The sequence below is a fragment of the Mauremys reevesii genome, unplaced genomic scaffold, assembly GCF_016161935.1.
Source record: "Mauremys reevesii isolate NIE-2019 unplaced genomic scaffold, ASM1616193v1 Contig6, whole genome shotgun sequence".
Classification (NCBI taxonomy): Eukaryota; Metazoa; Chordata; order Testudines; family Geoemydidae; genus Mauremys; species Mauremys reevesii.
In genome coordinates, this window is record NW_024100873.1 from 234670 (window position 1) to 262541 (window position 27872).

Here is a 27872-nt window from a genome sequence, read left to right on the forward strand (position 1 = left end):
CGGCCAAACTGGACAGTCTCTAAGGAAAAGGTTAAATGGACACAAATCAGACATTAGGAATGGCAATATACAACACCGTGTTGGAGAACACTTCAACCTCCCTGGCCACACAATAGCAGATTTTAAGGTGGCCATCTTACAGCAAAAAAACTTTAGGACCAGACTCCAGAGAGAAACTGCTGAGCTCCAGTTCATCTGCAAATTTAACACCATCAGTTTAGGACTAAACAAAGACTGTGAATGGCTTGCCAATTACAGAACCAGTTTCTCCTCCCTTGGTTTTCACACCTCAGCTGCTGGAACAGGGCCCCATCCTCCCTGATTGATCTAACCTCGTTATCTCTAGCTTGCTTCTTGCTTGCTTATATATACACACCTGCCCCTGGAAATTTCCACTGCTTGCATCCGAAGAAGTGGGTATTCACCCACGAAAGCTCATGCTGCAAAACGTCTGTTAGTCTATAAGGTGCCACAGGACTCTTTGCTGCTTCTACAGAACCAGACTAACACGGCTACCCCTCTGATACTTGTTCTAACCTACCAGCTCCCACTGCAGCTGCTTGGCTCAAGGGGCTCTGCAGTCATCAGTGAATGTGACCAACACCCAGCCGGTGTCAGGTTGAATTAGACCCAGGGCAGAAATCTGAAAAATGTCTGTAGCCATGTTGCTAAAATCTGCCTCTGTGTCAATGGGGTTTTGTTCTTTTGGGAAATGTAACCTGAGTACGGCAGATCATTCAGAAGGTGCCTATCACTTAAAATCTATCTTTTGTAGTCAGTAAATTTGTTTAACTGTTTATCTTTACCAGTGAGTTTGCCTGAAGTGTGTGGTAATCTGCTCAGGTTTGCAAAGGCTGGTGTATATCCACTTTCCATTGATGCAGTGCAAGATGGTATATTCCTGAGGTACTGTGCTGGGCGCTGGGGGGATTTCTCTGTGTGATTCATGAGTGGCTCTGGGAGCATTCATGCAAGCTAGCTGGGTGTGGGGTCCACATATGGTTGTGCTGAGTGATAACAGCACCTGGAGGGGTTTGCGGGTCACTAGCAAGGCATGTGACAGACAGCCCATGCTAGAGAGAGTTAAGGGGGAAGAACGGTCCCATGGTCCCAGGCTGCACCTCGGGGATCCCATCACAGTGTGTGTGTTATCTCCAGCTGTGTCTGATCTGTAGAGGATGTGAGTTTGTTACAGCCCCAGTTACAGAGCTTGGTACTTTTGTTAGACTGTAGAGGCTCTAAAGGTGCCTGGTTCAAGTCCTGATGGTGTTTATCATACATGCAGATGTACTCTGTGTATTAACTGCCAAAACCCATGATGTGGAGCGTGGCCAAAGAGAAACCTCTGGAAACCAGGAAATGAAATGTTAAGGTATGACATGCTACCCCTGTAATTCAACCTTAACTTTGCTCCTTGAAGCTTGCAATAGCAACTGGAAATGGGCCAAAAAGCTGGGTGCTGTAGTAAGGAGACATGAGGAAGGACTGAGAGAATGTGTCACTGTTTGTGTTGTGTTCCATAGATTTGACATGTGTCTGCATTCCCGCCAAGCTGTGTTCGCTGTGCCAGGGGTAGCTGTATTGGATGGGGGAGGGTAGCGGAGCTGACACGGAGATCTGAGGAGAGATGCAGGTGTATCTTGAAGGATCAAGGTTGCCTCATTTCAGCACCAACTAGCAGAGCACAGAGGTTTCATTGCCCAGGGGCTTATCAGCTCCCTGGTGGCAGACATGGCAGTGGTGTCCTGGGCTTAGTGAGGGGTAAGTGAAGGCAATGTCTCAAAAGGAACCTTCAGGGCAGGGTGAAGTGATGGTAACACCTAGCCAGTTTGGGATGGTTTGTGTGGCATAGGTGCAGGGTTGGACTATAGGCTGGGGTAGGTAGTGCCTGTTCCCCACACCTGCCCTAAATCCAAGTTTTGCCATAGCAAAGAGAAGGTGTTTGACTTCAACGGATTCCAAGGTCAGAAGGAACCACTGTGACCATTTAGTCTGATCTCCTGCATATCACAGACTTCCCTGAATTAATCCCTGTTTGAACTAGAGCGGATCTTTTACAAAAGCATCCAATCTAGGTTTAAAAATTGCCAGTGATGGAGAATCCACCATTGCCTTTGGTAAGTTGTTCCAATGGTTATTTACCCTCATTGTTGCACCTTATTTCAACACTGAATTTGTCTAGTGTCAACTTGTAGCTTTGAGACCTTTGTCTGCCAGATTGAAGAGCCCTCTATCAAATTTTTGTTCCTCATATAGATACTTACAGACTGTGATCAAATCACCCCTTAACCTTCTCTTTGATAAAGGCATTGAGCTCCTTGAGTCTGTCACTGCAAGGCAGGTTTTCTAATCCTCTAATCAGTCTCATGGCTCTTCTTCAAACCCTCTCCAAGTTATCAACGTCCTTCTTGAACTGTGGACACTAGAACTGGCCACAGGATTCCAGCAGTGGTCACACCAGTGTCAAATACAGAGGTAAAATAACCTCCCAGCTCCTAATCAAGATTCCTCTGTTTATGCATCCAGGGATCGCATTATCCCTTTTGGCCACTGTGTCACCCTGGGAGCTCATGTTCAGCTGATTATCTATCATGACTCCTAAAATACTCTGTCCTACACTGCTCATGTGCTTTGTGCTTAGGGTGTCCTGGAGCATCTGTGAGGCTAGAGTGCTATAGTGTGTTCTTTGAGTGTTGGTATGTTGCCTGATGAGGGAAGAGTTACGGTTGTGTTGTATTGTGGGGTGGGGAGATTCACCCGGGTGTTTATGCATCAGTGACTTAGGTTCATTTGCAAATGTACATGCAAAGCACATTTTGTATTTGACCAGCTTTTGCTGCTACAACCCAGCAGGTAAATAGAGAGATTTTCACAATTAATGCAGTCAGTTCAACACTAGTGAAAATTTCAGATGAGAACAAGAAGAGAGCTCACTGTCAGAGCAACAGCTGGAAACACACAAGCATGAGCCTGACCCACGGGTTCTCACAGGAAATTGCCTTTGGTCAAGAAATCGCATATTTGTGTGTGTGTGTGTGTGTGTGTGTGTGTGTGTGTGTGTGTGTGTGTGTGTGTGTGTGTGTGTGTGTGTGTGTGTGTGTGTGTGTGGAGGGGGGGTTGTTCACACCATCAACATCCTCTGAAGCTGTGGGCTAGCTCAGGTCTGTGCTTCCTGTCCATGCTAAGTGCTGCCATTCGCTGCTCTCACCTCCCACTCCCTGGGCTCTGCCTGTGTCCCAAAGACCTCACCTACTGGTGAGACAGGGAGGGCTGCAGAGGAATGGGGGTGGGAGAAGGGTAATGACGAGACGATGCCAAACAGGTGCTGTATAACGTGAAAGGGCAGATTATTAAACACAGGAAGAGCAGGTAGTAGTAGAGCAAAGGCCAGCAGCGGGGACCTGGCCCAGAGAAGTGGGGTGTGAAGAGAGACTTGACTGTGAATCAAGAGGCTCCTCTGTGCCCTGGGAGAGGGAGGCCAATCCAGACATCAGGGGCTGCATGAACAAAAAACAGCAGACACAAGGCGGAACAGATCACAGAATCATCGAAATGTAGAGCTGGGAGAGACCTCGAGAGGTCACTTAGTCCAGCCCCTGCACTGAGGCAGGATTAAGTAAACTTAGACCATCCCTGAGAGGACTTTGTCCAACCTGTCCTTACACACCTCCAGTGATGCAGACACCACAACCCCCCTTGGAAGTCTGTTCCAAAGCTTAACTATGGTTAAAGTCAGAAAGTTGGGTTAGATATTAAGAACAAATCTCCCTTCCTGCAGATGAAGCCCATTACTTCTTGTCCTACATTCAGTAGACATGGAGAACAATTGATCCCCGTACTCTTTATATAACAGCCCTTCACCTAACTGAAGACTGTTATCAGGTCCCCACTCAGTTTTCTTTTTCTCAGGACTAAACGTGCCCAGGTTTTTTTTTTCACCTTTCCTCATAGGACAGGTTTTCTAAATCTTTCATCTTTTTTTGTTGCTCCTTTCTGGACTCTCTCGTATTTCTTCATCTTTCCTAAAGCCTGGCACCCAGAACTGGACACAGGACTCCAGCTGGGGCTTCACCAGTGCTGAGTAGAGCGGGACAATGCCCTCCCATGTCTTACATAGGACACTCCTGTTAATACACTCTCAGAATGATAGTTGCAAAAAAATATTGAATAATACTGTGCCCATGACCACCCCCCCTGTAAGACTCCATTAGATACACCCTCCCAGTTTGACAGTGAACCATTAATAACTACTCTTTGAGGACAGTCTTTCCACCAGTTATGCTCCCACCTTATAGTAATTTCAGCTAGACTGCATTTCCCTGGTTTGCTTATGAGAATGTCAGGTGGGATTGTGTCAAAAGCCTTATTAAAATCAAGACATAAGATGTCTACAGCTTCACCCACATCCACTAGGCCAGTAACCCTGTCAAAGAAGGAAACTAGACTGGTTTAGCATGGTTTGTTCTTGACGAATGCTATTCCTTGTAACCCTGTTATCCTCTAGGTGCTTACAAATTGGTTGTTTAATAATTGGTTTTAGTATCTTTCCAGGTATTGAAGTTGGGTTGACTGGTATAATTCCCCAGGGTCTTCCTTGTTTCCCTCTTTACAGATAGGTACTATGTCCTTCTCCATTTGTCTGGTACCTCACCCGTCCTCCATGAGTTCTCGGAGATAATTGCTAACAGTACCGAGATTGCATCAGCTAGTTCTTTCAGTGCCCTGGGATGAATTTCCTCAAGTCCTGGGGACTTGAATACATCTAACTTGTCTAAATATTCTTTCGTTTGCTCTTTCCCTATTTTGGCTTGTGTTTCTCCCCTCTTGTTATTCATATTAATTGTGTTGAGTATCTGGTCATCATTAACCCTTTAAGTGAAGACTGCAATAAAATAGGCACTGAACACCTCAGCCTTCTTGATTTCATCAGTTATTAGCACTTCTTCCTGCTCAGTAGAAGACCTACCCTTTTCTTCATCTTTCTCTTATTCCTTATGTATTTAAGGAATTTTTTCTTACTGCTTTTTATGTCCCTTGCTAGGTGTAACTCATTTTGTGCCTTAGCCTTTCTGATTTTTGTTCCTACCTGCTTGGGCTGTTCTTTTGTACTCCTCCTTAGCAATTCATCCATGTTTTTCCACTTTGTGTAGGATCTTTTTTGATTTTCAAGTCATTAAAGAGCTCCTGATTGAGCCATATTGGCCTCTCACTCTTCTTTCTGTCTTGCCTTCACTTCAGGATAGTTTGCAGTTGTGTGGTTCATATTGAACCTTGTAGAGTCAGTTACACTTTGACACAACGTGTGGAGAAAAAAACAAAGTAAAAAATTCAACAAGGGAGGATGGTCTTGTGGTTAGGGCACTGGGCTGGGCCGCCAAAGCTCTGAGTTCATTTGCCAGCTCTGTGTTGCTGACTCCCTGTGGGCAAGTTACAGTTGTTAAGCTCAACCTTTGCAGGTGCACATGTATGATTCTCCTTGGGCTAGAGAACGTGCATGAGAAATTGGTGGTAGAAAGCAGCTTTTTTCTGAAGAGGTTAGAGAGGGCTGACAAGAGTTGATTATGGAAAGAAGATTAGCTTATGTGGTCACTACCATGAGTGCAGAATGCATGTCCAACTCTACTGCTGCTGGTTGAACCATGCCTCTTTACTTCTTATGTGGTTTCACACTCACTCCTGTGGAAAAGATAAAGCTTCTACCGCAAGCACACGCCTGAAGCTACAGGCTGAGTCTGAATCCGGTTAATCACTTTGTCATTTCTCTTCTGAATAGCTGCTGGATCATCAAAGCTAAGAGCAGCTCTGGACAATGGAGGGTGAAGAGGGTTACGTGGTACTAAACCTCCGCGAGAGGAACCAATCAGCCCTGTCACATCCCCAGGGAAGCCAAGGTATCGATGTAAAGTGTCCCCCTACAGTATTCATGTTAGAATTATCCTCCTTCAAATCCCTCCTTCAGGCTCACCTCTGCCGTGAGGCCTACAGAACCCAGCCTGCGATCCTGGCTAGGCAGGGGATGGGCTGTGACTGATCCTCTTCTCCTTGCCTTTTCCTGTCTTTTTCTTTTTAAACTCATTTTTTCCATTTACACAAAATGGGTCATGTCATTGTCCAGCTGTTCGTCCTTCTTAACAGCAGCCTAATCAATTCACACTTCCCGAGTATAACCAACCTCACCAATAACGGCGAGACATTCCCGTTCCCTTTGTGTGTCTCTGGACTGTGAGCCCTTCAGGACCGGGACTGTCTCTGCTTTGTTTGTGCAGTGCTCAGCGCAGTGGGGTCCCAATCCTGACTGGGGCCTTTGGGCCTTACCGTAATAATAGAATCCTAGAAATGTGGGGCTGGAAGGGACCTCAGGAGGTCATCTAGTCCAGTGGTTCTCAGCCAGGGGTACGTGTGCCCCCTGGAGGATCTCTGCATACCCCCAGGGGCACATCAACTCATCTAGAGATTTGCCTAGTTTTACAGCAGGCTACATAAAAAGCACTAGTGAAGTCACCACAAACTAAAATTTCATACAGACACTGACTTGTTTATACGGCTCTATAGACCATACACTGACATGCAGGTACAATATTTATATTCTCATCTATTTTATAATTAAATGCTAAAAATGAGAGAGTCAGCCATTTTTTCAGTAATAATGAACTGTGACACTTTTTTGTATTTTTTGGTCTGTTTTTATAAACAAGTTATTTTTAAGTGAGGTGAAACTTGGGGTACACAAGACAAATCAGACTCCTGAAAGGGGGACAGTAGTCTGGAAAGGTTGAGAACCACTGATCTAGTCTATCCCCTTGCACTGAGCCAGGAAAAAGTATAACTAGACCATCCCTGACAAGTGTTTGTCTAACTTGTTCTTGAAAACTCCAATGATGGGGATTCCACAACCTCTCTAGATAACCTTCTCCAGAGCTTAACTATCCTATAAATATAAATAATACCCCATAACTAACTAGTCTATAAATATTAATAATAAGGCCTTGTCTTTCAGCAAAGAGACAGATGAAAATGTGTGGAATGAATGAGGTACCATTGTATATTTCTGGCGATGATCAGATTAGTGCAGATGGCAGTAAACTGAGAGCTCTGCATAGACCAGGGAGTGTCTAGGCTGAGAGTCAGCACATGGCATGTCTAGAGCTGCTCTGGCAAGTGCCAGGCAAAAGACTTTGCAGGATCAAGGCCCTAGAAAACATCCAGAAATGTGATATCAGTAAATTAGCAGAGATGGTTTGGGGGAAAGCCCCCAGGAAGCATTTAAAAATCATCATGTTGCACTTTGTTTTCTAAACAGACTGATTGTTCAAAACTATCCTTGGAACTTTTTCGGGGGTGGGGGGGAGCTATATATTGTAGCTTTGAAATAAAAATTATTTTCAAAAATGGCATTTGTGACGGAGGGGAGTATGTCTGTATCAAATCGTGAACATTGTTTTGTTTGGTGAAGTCCATTTTTGTTTGGTCTCTTACACTTTGGGTGCTAGATGCCAGTTTGCATCCTGTGTTGAAATACTCAGGTCAGTCTTTCCTAGACCCTGTCCTGTTCTTGCTGGGTGTGGGACACCAGTGAGAGACCCATCAAAGGCCACCAGCGCTGAATGCCTCTTCCCTGCCCCTACTGGAACACTGGGTTTCCTGCCAAGAGGGCCACTAACTTTGAAAGACTCTCTACACAGCAGCCAAAGGGAGGGAGGGAGGGAAAGTGGCCAGAGCAAGGAACCCGACCGCACCACCCAGGCCAGAAGACCAGGCTAAGGAGAGAGAAGACAGGAAGGGCTGCCTAGCCTAAGGCTGCTGACCAAATCCAGGGGTCACAGGAGGAGCTAGATCAGGCTACGGGGTTGAGTTCAGGATTTTGTTGTGACTACTCTCAAGAGTAAAAGCATCTATGGTTTGCTAAGCCTGTGTTCCTTGTTTTCCTGGCACATAGTCCCTAGAGAACTTACACTAGAAAGCACAGCTTCTGCTGCCAGGTGGACTCTGAGGGAATGTGTATAAGCCACTGGGGGCCCGTGAGGGCTGAGGCACGAGTTCGGGAGAGATCCAGCACTAGGAACACCAACAAATCAAAATGAGCATTTGTAGAAACTCAGCCAAACCCAAAGAAAACGACCGAATGTAAACTGGGAAGAAAAGACCTGGCATAGATGATGGGGATTGGGAGGGGGAGGGAGCTAGAGAGGAGTGAGGCTAGAACACAGAAGAGAAAAGAGGCAAGACAACAACTGAAGATGGTGATGACTGAGGACAATGACACAACGACTGAGGACAGCACCAACACAGCATGAAGGGCAAAGACCAAAAAAGAAAATGAAAAAGGGAAAGGAGAAAAACCAGACGAATGTTTTTGCGTTTACAGTTTAAGTAAAAAATGTTTGAAACACAAAGTTTGGATTTTTGGGGAAAAAATGGCATGTTATTCATTTATTTTAAAAATGGTTTTGTTTGGGGGGGGGCGGGAATCAGCCTGCTCTGTAAATTACCCTGTGTCTCCGTTTAGAGCTCACAAGAGCCACAGCTGATATTTCATGTGCTATTGAATGTTACAGATTCTCCTCTGAATCTCCGTTGGTATAAAATCATTTTGGGGATGCTCTTGGCAGGAAGTGTGGCCCTCAAGCTGGGTGTGGTCATTCTGATTCTCGCGGGTAAGCAATGCAAACAGATCTGTTTCCTTTTAACTCTGTGCATTAACTATGAAATTCTTAGAGGTGCTGCACAGAACTCGGCCCAGGATTCTGGACTGCTCCAGTGCCATTCAGAGAGCCCAGGGCCTAGCTGTGTTATGGCAGCCTGTCGATGGGAAGCGGCGCTGCCTCGTAGCCCCACATTGGTCCCACCCAGGACATGTCCCTCCTGCTCCAGCCTTGCTCCTCAGCATGTCTCCTCCATGTCAGCACTTGCAAGAGGGTCCTTAGAAGACAGCTCACAGTTGTCTTCTGCGGTGACCGCACCTAGGGAATTCTCCCATGGTCAGATGAAGGGCTTCCAGGGCCCCTTTGAAGTGCTGTGGTCCTTTTACCCATCGTGAAATGTCCCTCTAAGAAGATGCACTCACCATCTCGTCTAGCTAACTCACATCACCCAGTTATGGTGGCTTTGATATTAAAGGGACTTTGCTGAGTAGTTTTCTCCAGAATGTTTTTGTGACCTTAGAATATTGCTGCTCTGCTAGAGTGGAATCCGCCCCTGGGCAGCAACCAGCACAAGGTCTATGTGCCATGCAAGTCTTCACTGAACGTCCAGCAGAAAGTCAATGAAGGCTTTTGATAATGATACCCCCTAGTGTGTCTAGCCCGACAGCGGAGAAAGCTAAAAAGCCTTTTCATCTAGCTGGGCTCCTAGTACACCTCTACCCCGATATAACACTGTCCTTGAGAGCCAAAAAATCTTATTGCATTATAGGAGAAACTGCGTTATATCGAACTTGCTTTGATCTGCCAGAGCGTGCAGCCCCCGCCCCGGAGCACAGCTTTACCGCGTTATATTCTCATTTGTGTAATATAGGGTCACGTCATATTGGGGTAGAGTTATACCTGTGCAACCATTAAGAAAACTGGTGGGAAGTAAACAAAGTGGAACCATGTTGACTTGTAAATTGCAAGATTATGTTTAAATGTCACTTTTTTCCATTAGAAAATGGACAAACCCAGCAGGGAAAGTGTTAAAGGTGATCTGTGAAGAGGAGGTGCCTCTTTGTGTGCGCAGTGTTGTAGCTGTGTCAGTCCCACGATACTGGCGAGACAAGGTGGGTGAGGCGATATCTTTTATTGGGCCAGGTTCTGCTGGTGAGAGAGACAAGCTTTCGAGTCACACAGAGTTCTTCTTCCGGTCTACATGCTTCCCCAGATACACAGATACGGGAACCCAGGCAGACCCATCATATCTGGCCACAGCTCTCTTAATGAAGGACTATTGGGACTGATTGAAACCATCCTCAAACCACTCACCACACAAAGGGCCAGTTTTCTCCAGGACACAACCAGCTTCCTTCACAAACTCTGCAACATTAACAACCTCCAGAACACCAGCCTCGCCACCATGAGTGTCACTTCCCTATACAGCACCATCCCTCATCATGACAACACAGCTGTCTGCCTCTGCTATTTACAAGACAAGAACTGGAGAAGAGCTCTGTGTCGCTCAGACCTCTGTGTGTCTCTCCCCAACAGAAGCTGGTTCAATAAAAGATATTACCTCGCCCACCTTGTCTTTCTAATGTGTCATGTTTAAAGCTGTTTACTTTCATGTCAAGTATAACAAGCCTTCTCTGATTATTTCGCAGAGGTCTGCTTACAGGACCAGAGAAATAAAGAGGGAGGTGTTAAGTTTGTAACAAAGAGAACATTTCTCCTAAGTGTTTTTCAGGCATTGAATTAAATAAAGAAATTAACCAAAACCGAACATGTTTTAAACAGTTCAGATAAAAGACATTTCCTCTCTCTGATGTTCATTGTGAGAGAGTGACTGGCTCCTTTATGAAGAAATGGGGTCAGCCCTGCCTGTCCCAGGTAAGCTGCCTGCTAGCCTGAGGGGGTGGGAATAAGGGGGTCAGGTGACAGCCCGATGAACACCTGGGCCACCTAGAAAGGGCTGAGAGAACTCAGGGGCGGCACTACAGGCAGCACATTAGATTTCTGTGGGAGGCAGGGTCTGTAGGAAGCAGGGAGTTCCCTGGAAGGGAAGGCAGTGGAAATCTGCTAGGATAAAGGGTCTCTGGGGGAAAACTGCTCAGCTAATGAGCCAGGAGGAACTCTGCAGAGGCGGGGAGAAGAGCAGGGAACTCCAGTGAGTAGCAGACTGTGAGAGGGACTCCAGGAAAAGCAGCTGGGAATATACCAGGGCAGGGAAGGAATTAAAGGTAGCCCAGGAGGGCCTGAGAACAGAGCCCAGAGGGAGGACTGAAGAGTAGCCCAAGGGGGACAGAAGATCCCTTTGTTGGGATGCAGGTTTGGGGCAGTTATAAATTACACCCCAAGGCCCCAGCCCAGTGAGAAGGGCCGAGGGGAGGGACTGTGACTGCAAGGGGCACCTGAGTCCCAGCATCTCCCGGGGCTCTGCTCTGCCCCCGGCTTAGAGCTCTGCCTAAAGCCCAATCCTGCCCCGTCAGCCTACACGCAGGGGACTGCACGTTACAGAGACACAAATGCGGCTCCTCAGCTCCACTGTTTATATCACAGCAGCTTCTTTCTGGTAGATCCATTTGAACTCAGCACCACATGTCTCAGACAGAATCCGGCTGCCTCTTATCAAGCCACAGCTGTTCCCTTCAGCAGAGCCTGAGAAGCTGCAGAATTAAAGAGTCAGTGTCATTATGGTCCCTGTAGCAAGGAAGGGCCCAGAGGTGAGTCTTTTCTCCCCCTCACCCTGATGGGATGCTTGGCTCTGGTGTTGTCCTTCATCTCTGTAACTTTCCTGCAGAGCGTCAGTCGAGAATGTGAGCTGAGTGAGGGGGTCTCTGGCAAGGAATGAACTAGGCTGAATCTCATGGGGTTGGTGACCTGGTACTTTCTTGTTAGAAGTGGCCACCCTGAGTTCCTGCATCTCGGCTTTCCTTTAAAAACGAAGTCTGAGTCTCAGGGGAGAGAGGAAACCTGTGCTGTGTGACCGGGGTAACGGATGGCTGTAGGGAGCCTGAGGACTTGTCTGGATGAATGGTTGAGGCTGGGTTCACAAGGGACTTAAGAGCCTAGCGGCCACTTTAGACACCTCCAGCCCAGAACCACGTCCCCCTGGGATTCACCAAACCCTGGCTTAGCTGCCACCAAACCCTGGAGGCAACTGATCTCGCTCAGTGCCTTAACTGTCAGCGTAAAAGTTTCCTAGGTACCTGTGTCTCTGTCACTCAGCCCACGTGCTGCTGCCACCCTCTGCTGCTGGCTGCCTAAGCCCCAGTGTGTGATGCATGAGCCAGCAGCAGACAGGCGTTCCCCCGCCTAATGCGCCTGCAGGCCCCGACCCAGTCAGCATGTTCAAAGCAGGGAGGAGCAAACCCAGGGGTTGGGGAACTCACCTGGAAAGTGGGAGACCCCATTTCAAGTTCCCCTCTAACACTGAGCTATGGGATAGTCTGAGGTGTGTGTGGTCGGGGGGGTCTCAGTCTTTCGTGTGGATAAATAATTTAAAGAACGATTGGAGCAGAGGGACTAAATGTCACCTCAGGGCATGATGCAGAGAGATGATTTCTAGCCCCCATCGGTGACTGCTTCTTGGAGCAGCTGGGCCTGGCACCCACAAGGGGAGAGGCAATTCCTGATTTAGTCCCCAGTGGAAGACAGGATCTGCCCCAAGAGGTGAATGGAGCTGAACTGCCTGGTAACAGTGACACAGTGATAAAATTTATCATCCCTGTAGGGTGGATAATACCAAAAAAGCCCCAAACAGTGACATTTAACTTCAGAAAGGGGAACTACACGAGCAGCAGGACACTTATTGGATGGAAAATGCACAGAGCTGGCACAAGGGTAAAATGCCTCCTAGCAGCACGAAGACTACTTAAAAACACCATAAAAGGCTCAGACTAAGGGTTTGTCTACCCTTACAGCGCTGCAGTGAAGACACTCCCTACACTGACCAGAGAGCTTCTCCCATCAGCGTAGATAATCCACCTCCCCAACAGGCAGTAGCTGTGGCGACAGGAGAAGCCTCCCCATCAATATGGCGCTGTCTACACCCGGTGTTTAGGTCGGTATAATTGTGTCTCTTGGGGTGGATTTTTCCCACCCCTGGATGACATAGTTATACCAATGGAAGTCTGTAGTGTAGCCCAGGGCTAAGTGTGTACCCCAAATAAGAAAAAAAAGGACAGGACCAAAAAAATGCCACCCTGGCTGAACAGCAGAATAATGGAGGCTGTTAGAGGCAAAAAGATATCCTTAAATTTGCAAGACAAATCCCAATGAGGAAAAGAGGAAGAAGCACAAACTCCGGCAAGTGAATTGTGAATGTCTAAGGAGGCAGGCCAAGGAAGAGTTTGAGAAACAACTTGTTAAAGAAGCAAAAACTATCCATTTTTTTTAAGTACATTTGAAGCAGGAAGCCTGCCATACTGACAGTGGTGTGTGCAGTGTAGTTGTAGCTGTGTCGGTCCCAGGATGTTAGAGACACAAGGTGGGTGAGGTAATATTTTTTACTGGACCAAGTCCATTGACCTAGCTACCGCCTCTCAAGGGGGTGAATTTCCTAAAGAAACCAAACCCACGTCCATCACTGTAGAAAGTGTCCACACTGCAGCGCCACACTGGAGCAGCTGCAGCGCCGCACTGGGACACTGTAGCACGTGTAGGGCAGGTCTAACTGTAAAACGTTGCACCAGTGCAGTTGTGCCGCTGTAGCGCTTAAGTGAAGATGCTCCTACACGGCCAAGAGAGCGTCTCCCCTTGGTGTAGTTAATTCCCCTCTCCGAGAGGCAGTAGCTCTGACGGGAGAACCCCCCACCATTGACATAGCGCTGCCTACACAGGGAATTAGATCAGTGTAACTACATGACTCGGGTGGGGATTTTTCACACCCCTGAGTGATGTAGCTGCACCACAGTAGGTTTGTAGCGTAGACCTGGCCGCGGCGTAGACGGACTCTTAGGCACCAAATTCCCTGAGAGAGGCAGTGGTTGGTTTCCTCCCCCTCGCCTTCTCTCCCATTGGCTGGCTTAGGCAGTTCCCTGCCTAGTGCGCTGGCTTTGTGACTAACACTCTGAGGCGCCGATCTCTCCTCATGCATTGTACAGGGAACCCGGGCACCTAACTCAGGCTTTGTGACTCCCAGGGACTTTCTAGGCACCGTGACACTCAGCATCCCAATGCACAAGTCCCTTTGTGAATCTAGCCCTTAGGGCGTGGCAGGCTGGGGTGTCAATCTAGCTTGCGCTCACTGGCCGTGTGCACAGTCTGACCGCACACTGCAAGTGCCATAGGGAATGTTTAGTGCACAACAGGAGGGTCCCCAGGGCAGTCCGTGTGCGCACAGAAAGCTTGTGTGAGGTAGGTTTACATCCCAGCCTGCTGCCCACAAAGTGCTTGTCTAGACAAGCCCCGAGACGGTCTCTCTAAGCTGGGGGAGCTGCCCCCCACACCGCAGTGGGGTGTTAACGCAGATCTGCACTGATGATAAATTCCACTGTTCTAATGGAAGGAAGTAGAAGGAAGGATCAAGGGATAAGGGTCCGTCCAATTGACTGGGAGCAGCAGCTCACTGTGACCCCACAAAAGGGGGTGCCTGAGACACCACCACTTTCTGCCCCTCACCCTCCATCTGACACTGGGAGCAGAAAGACCGGAGGGAGGACAGAGCCCAGGGGAACCCAGCAGAGCCCAGAGACAGGGCTGTAGTAAGACATTTGAGGGCCCTACACACCACCTCTTCTCAGGGTCCCCCTTGCACAGGCAGGAGCAGTGGCCACATTCTTACCAGTGATTACATGTCACTGCCTCCAGCTGCCGGCCCAGAGGAGCTGACGTGCGACAGAAGGAGGATTGTTGAATTCCCTGCTCTACCCATGGTCTTGTTTCACTCTGGGCAAGTCATTTAGGGTGGGATTCACAACAATACTCAGGCATCTAACTCCCCTTGAAAACAATGAGCATTAGGCACCTAAATACCTTTGTGAATCCCACTGTTAGTCTCTCTGTGCCTCAGTTTCCTCATCTGTAGCATGGGGATAATAGCCCTGCCCTGCCTCTCAGGGGTGTGAGAAGATAAATACACTAAAGGTTATGATGTGTTCAGATACTATGGTACTGGGGGCCAGATCAGCACTTAAAGACTTGTCTACACTAGGAGGTGTTTCTGGTGCAGTTATACTGGAAACCCTGTAGTGTGGACACAGCTATATCCATATCTAAGGGCTTCTACCACTACAGCTTATGCCAGTGCCCCCGACCAGCATAAGCTACACTGCAATAAGCACAGGCACCTTGGCAAAACTGCAGCTACACTAGGGGCTTTACTGGCACACCCATGTTAGGAAAAATACTCTTAACTGATGTAGCTACATTGGTAAAATGTTTAGGTCTTAGGCTGATGTTGAACATTTAACATCAGCAAGTTATACAATGGAGCTTTCCTCAAACATCTCTCAGACAGTAAACCTCAGGCAGCACTTACAGCATTGGATCTAACGGGGAACCGTCCACCCAGGTCCATTTCCCCCCTGGGGGTGTCACTTTAAGTCCAATCCAGATGTAGCTTGCACCTTGTATAACATCCTGTATGAAATCCTGTGAGGTGCAAAGCAGAGGGGGAGGGGTGAACATGCTGTAAGATGCTGGGACTCCCTGAGCACTCCTGTTTAATACCTGCTCTTGGCTTCAGTGGCTCTGCCCATAATGTCACCCGGGGAACCCATCAGCATCTGAGCTAATTCACCCTCGCCCCTGGGCAGGCAGAGTCCCAGCGCCGGGGTGGGAAATGTGCCTCTCTCTGTGCAGGTGTGGTAACGCCAGCACCAGTCCTTGGTGTCACAGGGTGAGCTGGCCCTTTAAGAGAGTCCTGGGTTCAGCCTGTTCTGTGACTAGGTGCCCCTGGACTGGGAGGTTCAGGTGATGGAAGCAGGTGACCAGGATCCAGGCCTGGTGGGGCTACAAGGGCAGCCCAAGGTCAGTCTGGGCAGGGTGAGATTTGGTGGAGTAGGGGGGTTGTGCGAGTAGCTCTATGCAGAAGGGCTCTGCTGAGCTCCCAGACAGGGCTCAGGGGGGGCAAAGCCTGCAGGAGCCAACTGGGCAGTCTGGGGTGGGAACGCGGTGGGGGTCTTGTTCTGAACTGTATGTTAATCAGCCAGACACCCCAGAATGGAGGAAAAGGAGAAATGGGGCAGAGGGGTAGAGCCAGGCTGGATAAACCTGCTGCTCTGGGTCTGTAACTAGGGACACATGTCTCTCTCCAGCTGCAGTTTGATGAGCCTGTATTTTATGTTACCATCTCCTCCCGGTTCTGGATCACGAGCATCTGAGCACGCTTCCCCGAGCAGTCGTCACGGCTCCCAGTCCAGTTTTTACACTCCTTAGGCAGCCAGTAGCACTTGTCCCCATGCAGCAGCCAGTCCCTGGGGCAGAGTTGGCACCCGGAGCCCTCTGGAGGGGGAAATGGGAGCAGAGGTGTCGTTCATTCTGAACATGCAAACTATGGCTGGGTGAAAACTCTTGTTCAAAGTTCTTTTTTAATGGAAAATGCCATTTTGACCAAAATAAGTGTTTATTTTACTTGACATTTTTCATTTGTTGATGGGGAGAAGGGACTCAAAATGGAAATACTGATGGGGGTGGGTAGAGATGGAGGATTTCATTCAGTTTTGGAGGAGACATCAACACTTACTCTTAACATTTCCCCCCACTGGAAAAGAGGGGGAGGACTTTCAGAGGACATCAAACTGTCATTTCTTTTCATATTTATCATGAACTAGGTTTACAATGTATCAGCTCTAGTTCTAGATATTGCTCAAGTTTTTCCCTACAGCCATGTAAAAAGCCTTTAGACGCAATGTACTAGCGAGGGCTTTCCTCCGGGCCAGCACTCAAGCAGCCGGGCACGCTGTAGGCCAGGGCAGCAAGATGCTGGGAGGCCAGAGAGGAGAGAATTCGCTCCAAGTTGTTACACAGAGTTGGTTTCTTACTAAAGATCTGCTCTGACTCAGTCACAAGTTCTGGGCTTGATGCAGCAATCAGCGGCTGGGAGGAATCTCTGGCTTGGTGCATTCAAATGTAGTTCCTTGGGGGTTGACTATGTCAGCTTATAAAAGCTGAACAGAGACAGACTCAGGCTGGGTCCTGATGGGAGACCTCAAGGGAAACTCAATGTTGAAACAAATAATAGGGGTGACTGAGAAGGAGGGACACCCCCGACTGAGGCAGAACTTGAACCCAGAGACCCAACCTGGCAGCTGGGGGCACTGTACCTCTGCTGGTGTCACTATTCAGCTGAGAGTTAAAAGCAAGGTCCCATTATTGTCATTACAAATCCTATGGCTCTTCTTTAATGGTGGAGGTCTGAGTCGGTTCAAATTACAGTTCGGGGGACTACAATTTACCTCCCGCAAATGCCCTGGGCAATTCCAATAGGGGAGTGGATTCTGCTTCAACCATTCCCCTAAGAGATCGTCTGCCAGTGTTGTGTGCTGCTGAACAGCTGTTGAGTTTCACCCCAGAGGTGGCTGCATGTCAATGGTGGAGGAAATGATTCCCATAAGTACTATGTGGTTTGTAAAGCACTTTGGGATCCCGCCTCTCAAGCAGTTGAATTATTTATTACACTTTTGTTAAGATTGTCTGTGCTCTAGCAATGGGAATTATTCTGCCCACTAGATGTCACTGCTGCTCCTTTGCACAAAGGGCTGAGAATTGTTTATTGTGCTTAGACTGTTCACTCCCTGGGGAAGGGATTGTCTTTTTGGGACGTGTTTTTCATGGCATCTGGCACAAGGGGTCCTCGATCCCCGAGGCAGGACTGCAATACAAAGAAATACAGTAGAGCTGAGAGGTCCTGCCCTGGATCGGGTTTGGGGTTGGGCTCGGGATGCTGCACACTAGGGTGACCAGACAGCAAGTGTGAAAAATCGGGACGGGATGGGGGGTAATAGGAGCCTATATAAGAAAAAGTCCCAAAAATCAGGACTGTCCCTATAAAATCGGGACATCTGGTCACCCTACTGCACACACATAGTAAGACAATCTCTGCCACAAAGAGCTCCCAGCCTAGACATCTGATGTGAAACAGGTGGAGATAAAGAGGACGACGCCAACAAGGAAAGAGAGAGACAAGCTGGGTAATTCCTGTTCCTGGACTAACTTCCATTGGTGGAAGATACAAACTCGGAGCTCCACAGAGCTCTTCTTCGGGGCTGGGGGAGGAAATCAGAGGAAACCCGAAGAAGAGCTCTGTGGAGCTCTAAAGTTTGTACCTTTCACCATCAAAAGTTGCCCCATGGTCTTGTCTCGCTAACTTTCTGGGACCAACCCGGCCACAACACCACTGCAGCCAACAAGGGAGAGTAACCCAACCATACTGGTACAGACAAAGGCAGCCACAGCATATGTCTTGCACCCACCCACTGCGATGGATGAAGTGAAAAAAGACAGAGGCGCTTGGGGTGTATAGCACAACATGACACCCAAAGCATTCAAGCATATTAAAAGGTCGTCCCGTTCTGCCCCCCATCAACTTAAACATCACCCTGCTGGCTGAACATTGTTCTCCTACCGTAGTTATGAGCAGAATTGATTGAAAATTTTCTGTCCACTTTTCTTGACCCAAAAAATTGCCTTTTTTTTCACAATGAAAATCACCGCAGAAAATGTTTCAGTTGACATTTTCCAGTTTTTGGTTAAAATAAACGTGTTCCCCTGGAAACTGTAAATTTCCTCCTACATTTAGCCTCCTTTTCACTGCCCAAGCGGCAGTGTTGCCAACTCTCACATTTAATCACAAGTTTAATTATATTTGGTGTTTTTTCCTTTGAGCCCCAGCTCTTGGAGTCAGGGGATTGTGAGAATTTCACTTTTTTTAAAAAAAAGAAAAGTTTGAAAATGTGACTTTAGTGCAACCTAGAAGCTCAGAAACCAGAAAGTAAGAAACCCCCCCAACCGCAAAAGTATTATTTTTCTAAAATCTTATGATTTCTGAGGGCCTGACTAATGGTTTTTGAGCAGCAGGGGATGGCAGTGCTGGAGTAGTGTAAATAAAGGGACCTTGGTGCGAATGAGAATCTAGCCCATGGTATTTCAAGCTGACAGTGTCCCTTTAACACGGTGACTGGGTTTTCAGTCACAGGGAGACTGCAAACTCTTCCAGGGAGAGTGACTTGTGGCTCTGGGACAGTAGGAGCCGAGGTTACCTGCCAAGCTGCCATTGTGGGGTTCGTACAGAATTGATTTCAAGCGAGACCGGAAATCCTCCAGGCAGAAGCTGCATTCAGTGCTACTGATGATTCTGGCACCATCAATCTCTGATGCGTTTGTAGCTCCTCTGGTCTCTCCTTCACACGAGATGGGCAACTGGGAAACTTCAAAACATCATCACAGTCACTTCTAAGGCAACTATTTAGGGATTAAAAACCAGCCTGTAGAGGGTGTAAAATCAAGGTTCCATCGCAGCTAGGCCAGGGGCAGAGAGACAAACTCATTCACTACACCTGTAAGCAGGGTCTGATGAGATCTCTCCTGATATCTAGAGATGAACTGGGGGAAGGTCTCAGGAGGAGAATGTATTTGCATAGACACGCCTACTCTGGCTAGGCGTTCAGCAGACAGACCCGCTTTGTCAAAGTGATCAATTTTGGCTGGTGCTGGGTTATAAATTGAATGCAGGGTAATTAATGTTGTTCTACTGATTGTACAGGTCAAGGGCAGCAGAACTGTGCTTTGCCTGACCTGATTGAGGGGGTCACCCTAACCTTAACCTCACTTTGCTAAGCACGGGGTAGGGATGCCAACTCTCATTAAGGATTGGTGTATGGGTAAAATAGAGTTATGATTGTCTGTGGTGTCTGCCTGTAGTGTTAAGCTATGTCTCCACAGTAGTTATATATCTGTGGTTGGCTGGTGTTAGTTGCCTTGGGTTTGAGCTTCAGGATTTTAGAATTGTAATGTATGTATGTAGGCTTAGGCTGGAAACTGGATACTCGGAGTCTGCTAGTGTGGGGAGAGTCCTAGAGCCTAGGTTGTAACCTAAACCCAAATGGTTACACAGCAATTTTACAGACCCACAGCCTGAGTCAGCTGCTCCAGGCCAGCTGTAGGTGTTTAATTGTAGTGTAGACGCATCCTCCCTTCTCCAGTGTTTAAAGAGAGCTGACTGGACTCAACTGAGAGTCCTTGTTTCTGTTCAGTGGTTCCTAGAGCTGAGATCACTGCTGAGCAGGTCTAGGGGCTGATTCTTAGACGTCAGGCGGCAGTGAGCGACAAGCAGCGACAGTGAGGGGGGAGCCCATGTGACTGCACCTCTAAACTCTGGATCTTCACTGACTAAGGACGGCAGCTGTGAGTGGGGTGCAGTGGAGGGAGCGGGGAGTGGCGTGTTTGTTCATCTGACTTTCACATTGGAAGGTGGGAAACTGAAGCAAAGGACACTGCCCAGAGTACAGGGGGGTGGGTATTTGGACTTACCAATCATGGTGGGGGTGTTTTTCCAAATTAATGCTGGGTTCCCTTTTACTAAAAGTTTTTGTTTGTTGTACACATGGGAAGTTTTGTCTCTTAGAAGCACCCAAGGATGTTTAGTTTTCCCAGATTACTGGCTGGGGGCTTAAGCCAGTTCTGATTTGTGTTGTTAAGAGGAACCCCTAGATGTTGAACCCGGCCCTTGGTGCTGGTGACACCACCTGGCAGAGGGGTTACACATAGGCTGGGTGTGTCACACACACAGGGGAAGTGTAACAGTGACGCTGTCCCAGTCAGCTCACACGAGTGTCATGTACTAAGCTCCTAACTGCACCTGCTGGGATAACATCTGACCTGTGGGGTGGCGATTAAGTGTCTCACATGGACTGGACTCAGAGCTGGACTCACAGCTGGACTCACAGTGGGGTTGTGGAAGGAGGGGGGAATTCATGGTGCTTAGCTGGACTCTGAGCTCCTTGGAGCAGGGATTGTCTCGTGGTGTGTTTGTGCAGCCCCGATCTCGCCTGAGCCTCTGGGTGCTGCTGCACTGGGGTGGGGGCCTGGACCCAACGTGGCAGCATTTCTCTGTTTGTAACATGGTAACTTTGGAACGCTGCATCCGACCCATCCTGCCATTCCAGGGACTGTTCTAGGCACTGATGGGCAGAATCCAGCTGATTCTGGTGCAAATCGGAACCCCAGGAAAGCCGGATTCAGGGGAAAATCAGGCCTCCCAGGCTACCCGGTGCTGCCAGCAGAAAGTCTCTCTGGCATCCCCTGCACAGATCACAGACAGCAGCTTAACTTGCTGCGTGTGGACGCTCTCTGTAGCCTGACCTCTAACAGAAATACGAGCCTGCCAGGCACAGTTAGTAGGGGGGAAGCAGAGTGGGGATGAGAGGGATGAGGCAGTGGTGGGGGGAAGCAGAGACCCGGAGTGGAGATGGGGTTCTGGGGGAAGGTTGCCACCTCTGCGGTACAAATACCCAGGGTGATCCTGAGCCCATAACGCTGCACAGCTGGCAGCGTGCACTGAGCACCTGGGCAGATCTCCCAGGACAGCGACCTCAACAAAGGGGCAATCCTGGGAAAACCTGGCCAGGGGGCAAACCTAGGGGGGGAAAGTGGGGACCTGGAGATGGGGAGGCAGAGGTCGGGCGACACCTAGACCCTGCCATGGGGGAGAGACAATGTGTGACCCTGGTGTGGGGGGAGGGAGGAATGGGAGAGACGTGCAGAGCCCCTGGCATGGGGGGAGGGGTACACAGAGAGCCTGGCGAATGGGGGGAGAATGGGGGACAATGAACCCCTGGGATGAGGGAGGGGGATGGGTTGCAGGGAGTCCCTGCAATGGGGGGTGAGGGGGCTTCCAGGAGCCCCTGGTCGGTGCAGTGAGCTCGACACAAGCTACGAAGTGTGCAACCCTCTAGTACAAATAACGTCCATGTGCCTGTTAAACGCCTCAGCGGCCTTGAGTTACTCACTCCAGACAGCCAGCGCTACCACCGCTCCCAGCAGGACGAGGCACCCGGCCCCGGCCAGCCCGAGGGCCACCCAGATCCAGCGCGGGTACCGAGGGGAACCTGGAAGAGTCGTGTTTGGTAACACACCATCAGCCCCAGCAAGAGAGACAGTAACACACCCATGGATGGGCTCCCCTCTGGGGCCAGCGCAGCCCCCACCGGGGGGTCGTTCTCCTCCTCAGCCCCAGCGGAGCATCCTCCAGGTGGTGCACCCAGAATGCAGCATTGGGAAGCTGAACCCATGAGGACGGGAATGAGCTAGAGCAGCACAAGGCACCTTTCTAACCGGATCCTCCCCAGCAGTTGCACCAATGTCACTGTGTTGTTTCTAAACTGATAGTTGCTGTGGTACCAAACCTGTGGTCGATCAGCCCTCGCTCAGAGACCCCCGGAACTGCAGCTCTAAGGGTACCTGCCTGCCCTGCAGCTGGGAGGTGGCAGAGTGTGTCTGGCTACCTGGGCTGGGAGACACGTGTCCAGCTGCAGTGTAGACCTATCCCAGGTGTCTCTCTAGCCTCCCCCTCCTGCCACTGCCCATCCTGAGAGATACCTGCAGTGACCACCTGATGGCGCTGTGCCACGCTTCCTACCCTGCCCCCTACAGACCCCTTCCCCTGCAGACTGGAAACTCACCGTGCCCCTTGCTGGGGAACTTCTCCAATATTTGCCTAAAAATTCCCTGTTTCCAAGCATGTAATAATTTCCTGAGCAATTATTCCTGCCCAGGAGCTTGTAAGTTAGGATATTTGCAGGAAGTGAGCACAAAAGGGGCCCAAACGCAGCTCAAAATTCAAACAAATCTCTGGGAAGATCCGTTGCAGTATTTCCCCAGTCCTCGCTGGCAAAGGAAGGAAAGAATAACGTCTGGGACCACTGACGTTCACATTAAATTGGTGCAACATTGTCTGGCTACCTTGTCCTTATGGAAAATGTGGCATCAGTCTTCATTTAGACCAAGATCCTAGGCTGTGGGAACCCCCTGAATGATGATGCACATTCAGATTTCATAATAAGGCTACAGGGCATTTTCCATTGTCTATCACAGCAGTGTCAACATATCCCATTGTTTGCATTCAATGTCCGCTGAAAATACACTTACTGGTGGTCAGTCAAGCACCGCACTGGCGGATTTATCGTAGCCCTAACATTTACTGGGTGCTTTGTTGGTTTGATACTTTCTCGCTGTGCAATGCAGAAGAAAATGCCAGACGTCAATGGTGCTACTCACAGTAGTAAATCCTACACCCACGAGTAAGTATTAGCCAGATCAAGCCCTTAGCAGTGACACTGGAAATACAGGGAGTATCTTCACTCACTCTCTGCTGCAGGGAGTTGTGCTTCACTCTGTGGGTCATCCACATGCCCCGAGACGCTTTCCCTCATCCCCACTCTGACATGCGGCATGTAAAGGCCCAGGCTGGGACTGTCAGAGTCGTCCAGTGGAGTTGGGTGTCCAGGTCCCAGTAAATTTCAGCTCCTGTGGGTCTCTGTGAAGCCCCAGCCGCACCCTGTAATCGCTGCGTTGTGAAAGTGGACGCCCTGGGAGGATGCTCAGTCACTTACCTTGGGGCCCAGCTCCTGGGGGGCGGCCTGGTTGTCTCTGCTTCGGCCGGAGGTTTAATACCGTGTAGCCCTCTTCATCCTCCATTGGCCAAGCGCAGCCCTGGTTTGATTTCCCAGCAGGTGCTCAGAGAGGGAAAGGAGGCCCCCCCACCCCATTAACTGGCCCTCAGACTCGGTCTGTGCAGCTCAGGGCTCCCACCAGCACTGACCGTTCTTCAAGGGAAACCACACAGGAAACGCAGGTACCAAGTGCATGTGTGGGCTGAGCTACATCTCTCCTCCACCCTCCCCTGGACTGTGCTGGAGACCTGCACTGGTTGGACAGAACAGCTTTGAATACAAGTGGGTCAGGGCCCCCTGGCTGGCTTTGCTGAACCGGGTGTCAAACTGATGCAAGTTCACCCTGAGTCCGCACTTGCGGGCTCCTAAATGGTTTCCACAGAGATGTCCTTGGGTACCGATCCCACACGTCCCAGCCCAGCCCCCAGAAGCAGTGCATTCTGGGAAACTCAGCAAACCCACCAGGGCATTGAGGGGCAGCAGTGGCGGGGGGGGGGGGGTGTATGGACCTGTATAAATCATTGGCCATGGCGTGTTTTGTGTCCCCAGCTGTGCTGATCTGCAGAGGATGGGGTCTGTTACAGCCCCACATGCAGCCCCTGGCTCTCTTGTTCACACTGTAGAGAGGCTCACGCTTTTCGCTCTGAAGCTGCTTGGTTCAGTTCCTGCTGGTGCTTGTTGTGCTCACACGGATGCGTTTCCAATCCTCTAATCATCCTCCTGTGTCCTCTTTGACCCCTCTCCAATTTATCAGCATCCTTCCTGGATTGTGGGCACCAGAACTGGACACAGGATCCCAGCAGCGATCATACCAGGGCCAAATCCAGAGGCAAAATAACCTCCTGGCTCCTTCTCCAGATTCCCCTGTTTCTACGTCCCAGGATCTCACTGGCTCTGTTTGGCTGCAGCGTCTCACTGGGAGCTCATGTTCAGCTGATCCTCCACCAAGACCCCCAATGTGTCCTGTAGCATGTGTGAGGCAAAGTGCTGATATGTGTGTTAGTGGCACGCTGGGGCAGGACTCAAAGAGGGCAGAGTTAAGGTTGTTTTGCGGGGTAGGGATTTTCCTTCTGAGTGATTAACCAGATTCAGACTCAGCCTGTAGCTTCAGGCGCATGCCTGTGGTAGGAGCTTTGCCTCCTCCACGAGAATGAGCGTGAAGCCACATAGGAAGTAAAGACACATGGCCCAGCAGGCAGCATGAGAGCCAGACACACCATGTGGTGACCCCCCTCACTAAGCTTCTAACAAGTCTGCTTCCCATGATCAACTCCATCTGCTCCAGAGAGGCTGCTTTCTGCTGGAAGTTTCCCACGCAGGTTTTCTAGCCAGAGCAGATCCCGTGTGCACACATGCAAAGTTTGAGCTTGACGACTGTGACTTGCCCACAGTCGCCATGGGGCAGCACTGGGAGCGGAGCCCACATCTGCTGAGTCCCAGCCCGGTGCTGTAACCCCAAGGCCAGGCGCTCGCTCCCTCCCTCCAAGTTCCTGAGCCCACTCCGCCACCTCCTCCCTCCTTGATCCTTCATCTTCTCCCATTTGGGCCTACAGGGTTTGTTCATGCAGCCCCCAGTGTCTGGATTGGCCTCTCTCTTCCAGGGCTCAAAGGAGCCTCTCAATCCACCTTCAGATCCCTCTTCAAACCCCATTCGCTGGGCCAGCTCCCATCACCGCCCTTTGCTCTGCTGCTACCGGCTCCTCCCCCGGGGCCCAACCTCAGTCTGGGGTTTCATGACCTGCCCTTTCATGCTACACAACACTGGTCTGGCATCTTCCTGTCGTTACCCTTCGCCCCTCCGCACCCCCATCCCCTGCAGCCCTGCCCATCTCAGCAGTGGGTGCGGCTGGTCTTTGGGACACAGGCAGAGCCCAGGGAGTGGGAGGTGAGAGCAGCGAATGGCAGCACCCAGCACGGACAGGAAGTGCCGATCTGAGCTAGCCGGCAGCACTAGAGGATGCTGATGGTGTGAACAACCCCCCTGATGCTTCTTGACCAAAGACAATTTCCTGTGAGAGCCTCCTGTGTTTGCTGAAGTGGCTACAATCAATTTCCAGCGAGTTCTCTGGCTGGCTGCAATTCTTCTTACTGTCAAACCGCCTGCTCTAATTCCCCAAACCTCTCTTTTTACCTGCCGGATTGTCACAGCACGAGCTGGTCAAACAACACACTGTGATATGCAGCTATTCTAGCAAATGAACATAGGTCACTGATGTATAAACACTCAGGGCTTGGCTACACTTGCAAGTTGCAGCGCTGGTAGAGGCTTTCCAGCGCTGCAATTACACCCTGTCCACACTTGCAGGGCACAACCAGCGCTGCAACTCCCTGGCTGCAGCGCTGGCCGTACACCCAGGTCTGCTTGGGGTATAAGGGTTGCAGCGCTGGTTCTGCAGCGCTGGTCATCAAGTGTGGACACTCACCAGCGCTGTTATTGGCCTCCAGGGTATAAGGAGTATCCCAGAATGCTTTTAACTAAATTATTCCCTTTGTTTTGTTATGCAGCCTCTCTTTGTTTTGTTGTCAATTCGGAGCTCCGGGCTCCGTGCACAGCACCGGGAGCTGCTTCAAACACAGCTCCTGTTTGCTGTCATTAATCTGTAACTACTGTCAACAATGAAATGAGATAACCCCTGCAGGGGTTGAGTGTTTGCTTTGCTTGAGAGAAACGGGGAGGGGCAGAGGGGGAAAGAGTATGTTGGATGCAGGTTGTTTGCAGTTAACAGTAAGGGGTGGGAAAATTTTCTGATTTTGCACAGTGTCGGTTCCAAAATCCACTCTCTCTCTCCCCGGTCCCTGTCACACTGCCCCACACCCCCCTCTTTTGAAAAGCACGTTGCTGCCACTTGAATGCTGGGATAGCTGCCCATAATTCATCACTCCCAACAGTGCTGCAAATGCTACAAATGTGGCCACACTGCAGCGCTGGTAGCTGTGAGTGTGGCCACACACCAGCGCTGGCCCTGCACAGCTGGACGACCAGCGCTGCAACTACCAGCGCTGCAGATTTTTAAGTGTAGCCATACCCTAACAAATTTATTTGAGCATAAGCTTTTGTGGGCTACAGCTCACTTCATTGGCTGCATGGAGTGGAAAATACAGTAGGAAGAGATATAGACAGAGAACATGAAACAATGGGCGTTACCATACAGCAGGGGTCCCCAGTGCGGTGCCCGCATAGTGGATGTCATCCAGAGGCGTCGCTGCTGAAATTTGGCGGCATTTCGGAGGGGGTGCCTCTGGATGACATCATCTTGGGAGATTGGCCAGTCCTTGCTTACAGATAGCTCCATTTTCATTACCACGACAAACAGTTTTTTTCTCTCCTGCTGATAATAGCTCACCTTAACTGATCACTCTCGTTAGAGTGTGTATGGTAACACCCATTGTTTCATGTTCTCTGTGTATATATAGATCTTCCTACTGTGTTTTCCACTGCATGCATCCAGTGAAGTGGGTTTTAGCCCACGAAAGCTCATGCTGAAATAAATTTGTTAGTCTCTAAGGTGCCACAAGTTCTCCTGTTCTTTTTGTGGATACAGACTAACACGGCTGCTACTCTGAAACTACAAAACTAAGTTCACCTAAGTTATGTTGACCTACAGCTGTTATAGTAATTCAATCACTTTTGCATGTCCACACTAGGATCCTTGGGTAAGTGATGTGCATCCTCACTTGCGCATCCTCACTTGCATCACTGTAGAGAGCAGTGCACCATGGGTAGCTATCCCACTGTGCAACTTGCCACCATCTGCCACAAGGTGTTTTGGGAAGGGTTTGCAATGCCTCATGGAGGCAAATGAGTCACGCAGGGGTGACTGGGAACATGGTTTCAACATCCCATGATGCACTTTTATTCATCCCATAATTTTATCTGCATCCCATAATGCAATGGTACCGGCGACTCCTTTCACAAACAAGCCCCTGAGTGTGACCCCCTTTATAAATTAAAAACACATGTTTATATACTTAACACCATTCTAAATGCTGGAGGCAACGTGGGGCTTGGGGTGGAGGCCGACAGCTCACGACCCCGCATGTAATAACCTCGCAACCCCCTAAGAGGTCCCAACTCCCAGTTTGAGAACCCTCGCCATAATGTTTCACGCCTCTTTTTAAAAGCCCCACAAACCCGCACATCCATCATCTCTGTGAGAAGCATGGATCCTGCACAGCTCTGCACTAGTGTGATGAGCATTGCAAACACAACACACCTGATCCTGTAGTATTTCCAGAGCTGTGAGAGGAGCCGTGCGGAATATGATGATTCCTAGCTTGCTGTGCCCCATGGAAAGAAACAATTCAAGGTTGTTGGCAGTCACAGAGCAGCTGCAGATGGTGGAATACCAGTTCTGGGCCTGAGAAACAAGCACTGACTGGTGGGATTGTATTGTTATGCAGGATAACGAGCAGTGCCTGCAGAACTTTAAGATGTGCAAGGCCCCATTCCTGGAAGCGTGTGTGGAGCTCGCCCCAAGCCCTCCAGTGCAGTGAAACCAAAATGAGAGCTGCACTGACAGTGGAGAAGTGAGTGGCGACCACTGTGTGGAAGCTTGCAACGCCAGATTGCTACCAATGAGTCGGGAATCAATTTGGAGTTGGAAAATCCACCATGGGGGCTGCTGTGATGCAA

The 27872-nt window shown here is 49.6% G+C and overlaps 2 protein-coding genes across 2 annotated transcripts in view; one reads left to right on the forward strand and one right to left on the reverse strand.

The window, feature by feature from the left end:
• The window catches only part of LOC120394448 (C-type lectin domain family 2 member B-like), a 1239960-nt gene that overhangs the window by 49575 nt on the left and 1162513 nt on the right, over window positions 1-27872 (forward strand). The window lies entirely within an intron of this gene.
• LOC120394436 (killer cell lectin-like receptor subfamily F member 1) lies at window positions 5697-23264 on the reverse strand. Its single transcript, XM_039518665.1, has 6 exons — window positions 23180-23264; window positions 21578-21676; window positions 18830-18997; window positions 15919-16073; window positions 15109-15221; window positions 5697-5802 (listed from the first exon to the last, which is right to left on the reverse strand). Exons 1-6 carry the CDS (start codon window positions 23262-23264, stop codon window positions 5697-5699), a joined length of 726 nt encoding a protein of 241 aa, XP_039374599.1.

Bases quoted from the DNA above. Each gene is read 5' to 3' on its own strand.
- LOC120394436 (XM_039518665.1), bottom strand. From the start codon at position 23,264: ATGGAGGATGAAGAGGGCTACACGGTATTAAACCTCCGGCCGAAGCAG. The intron at 16,074-18,829 runs GTAACCTCGGCT...TTCCCCCTCCAG, and splicing joins CCACAATGGCAGCTTGGCAG to AGGGCTCCGGGTGCCAACTC. The intron at 5,803-15,108 runs GTAAGTGCTGCC...TCCATTGTCCAG, and splicing joins TCCCCGTTAGATCCAATGCT to AGCTGCTCTTAGCTTTGATG.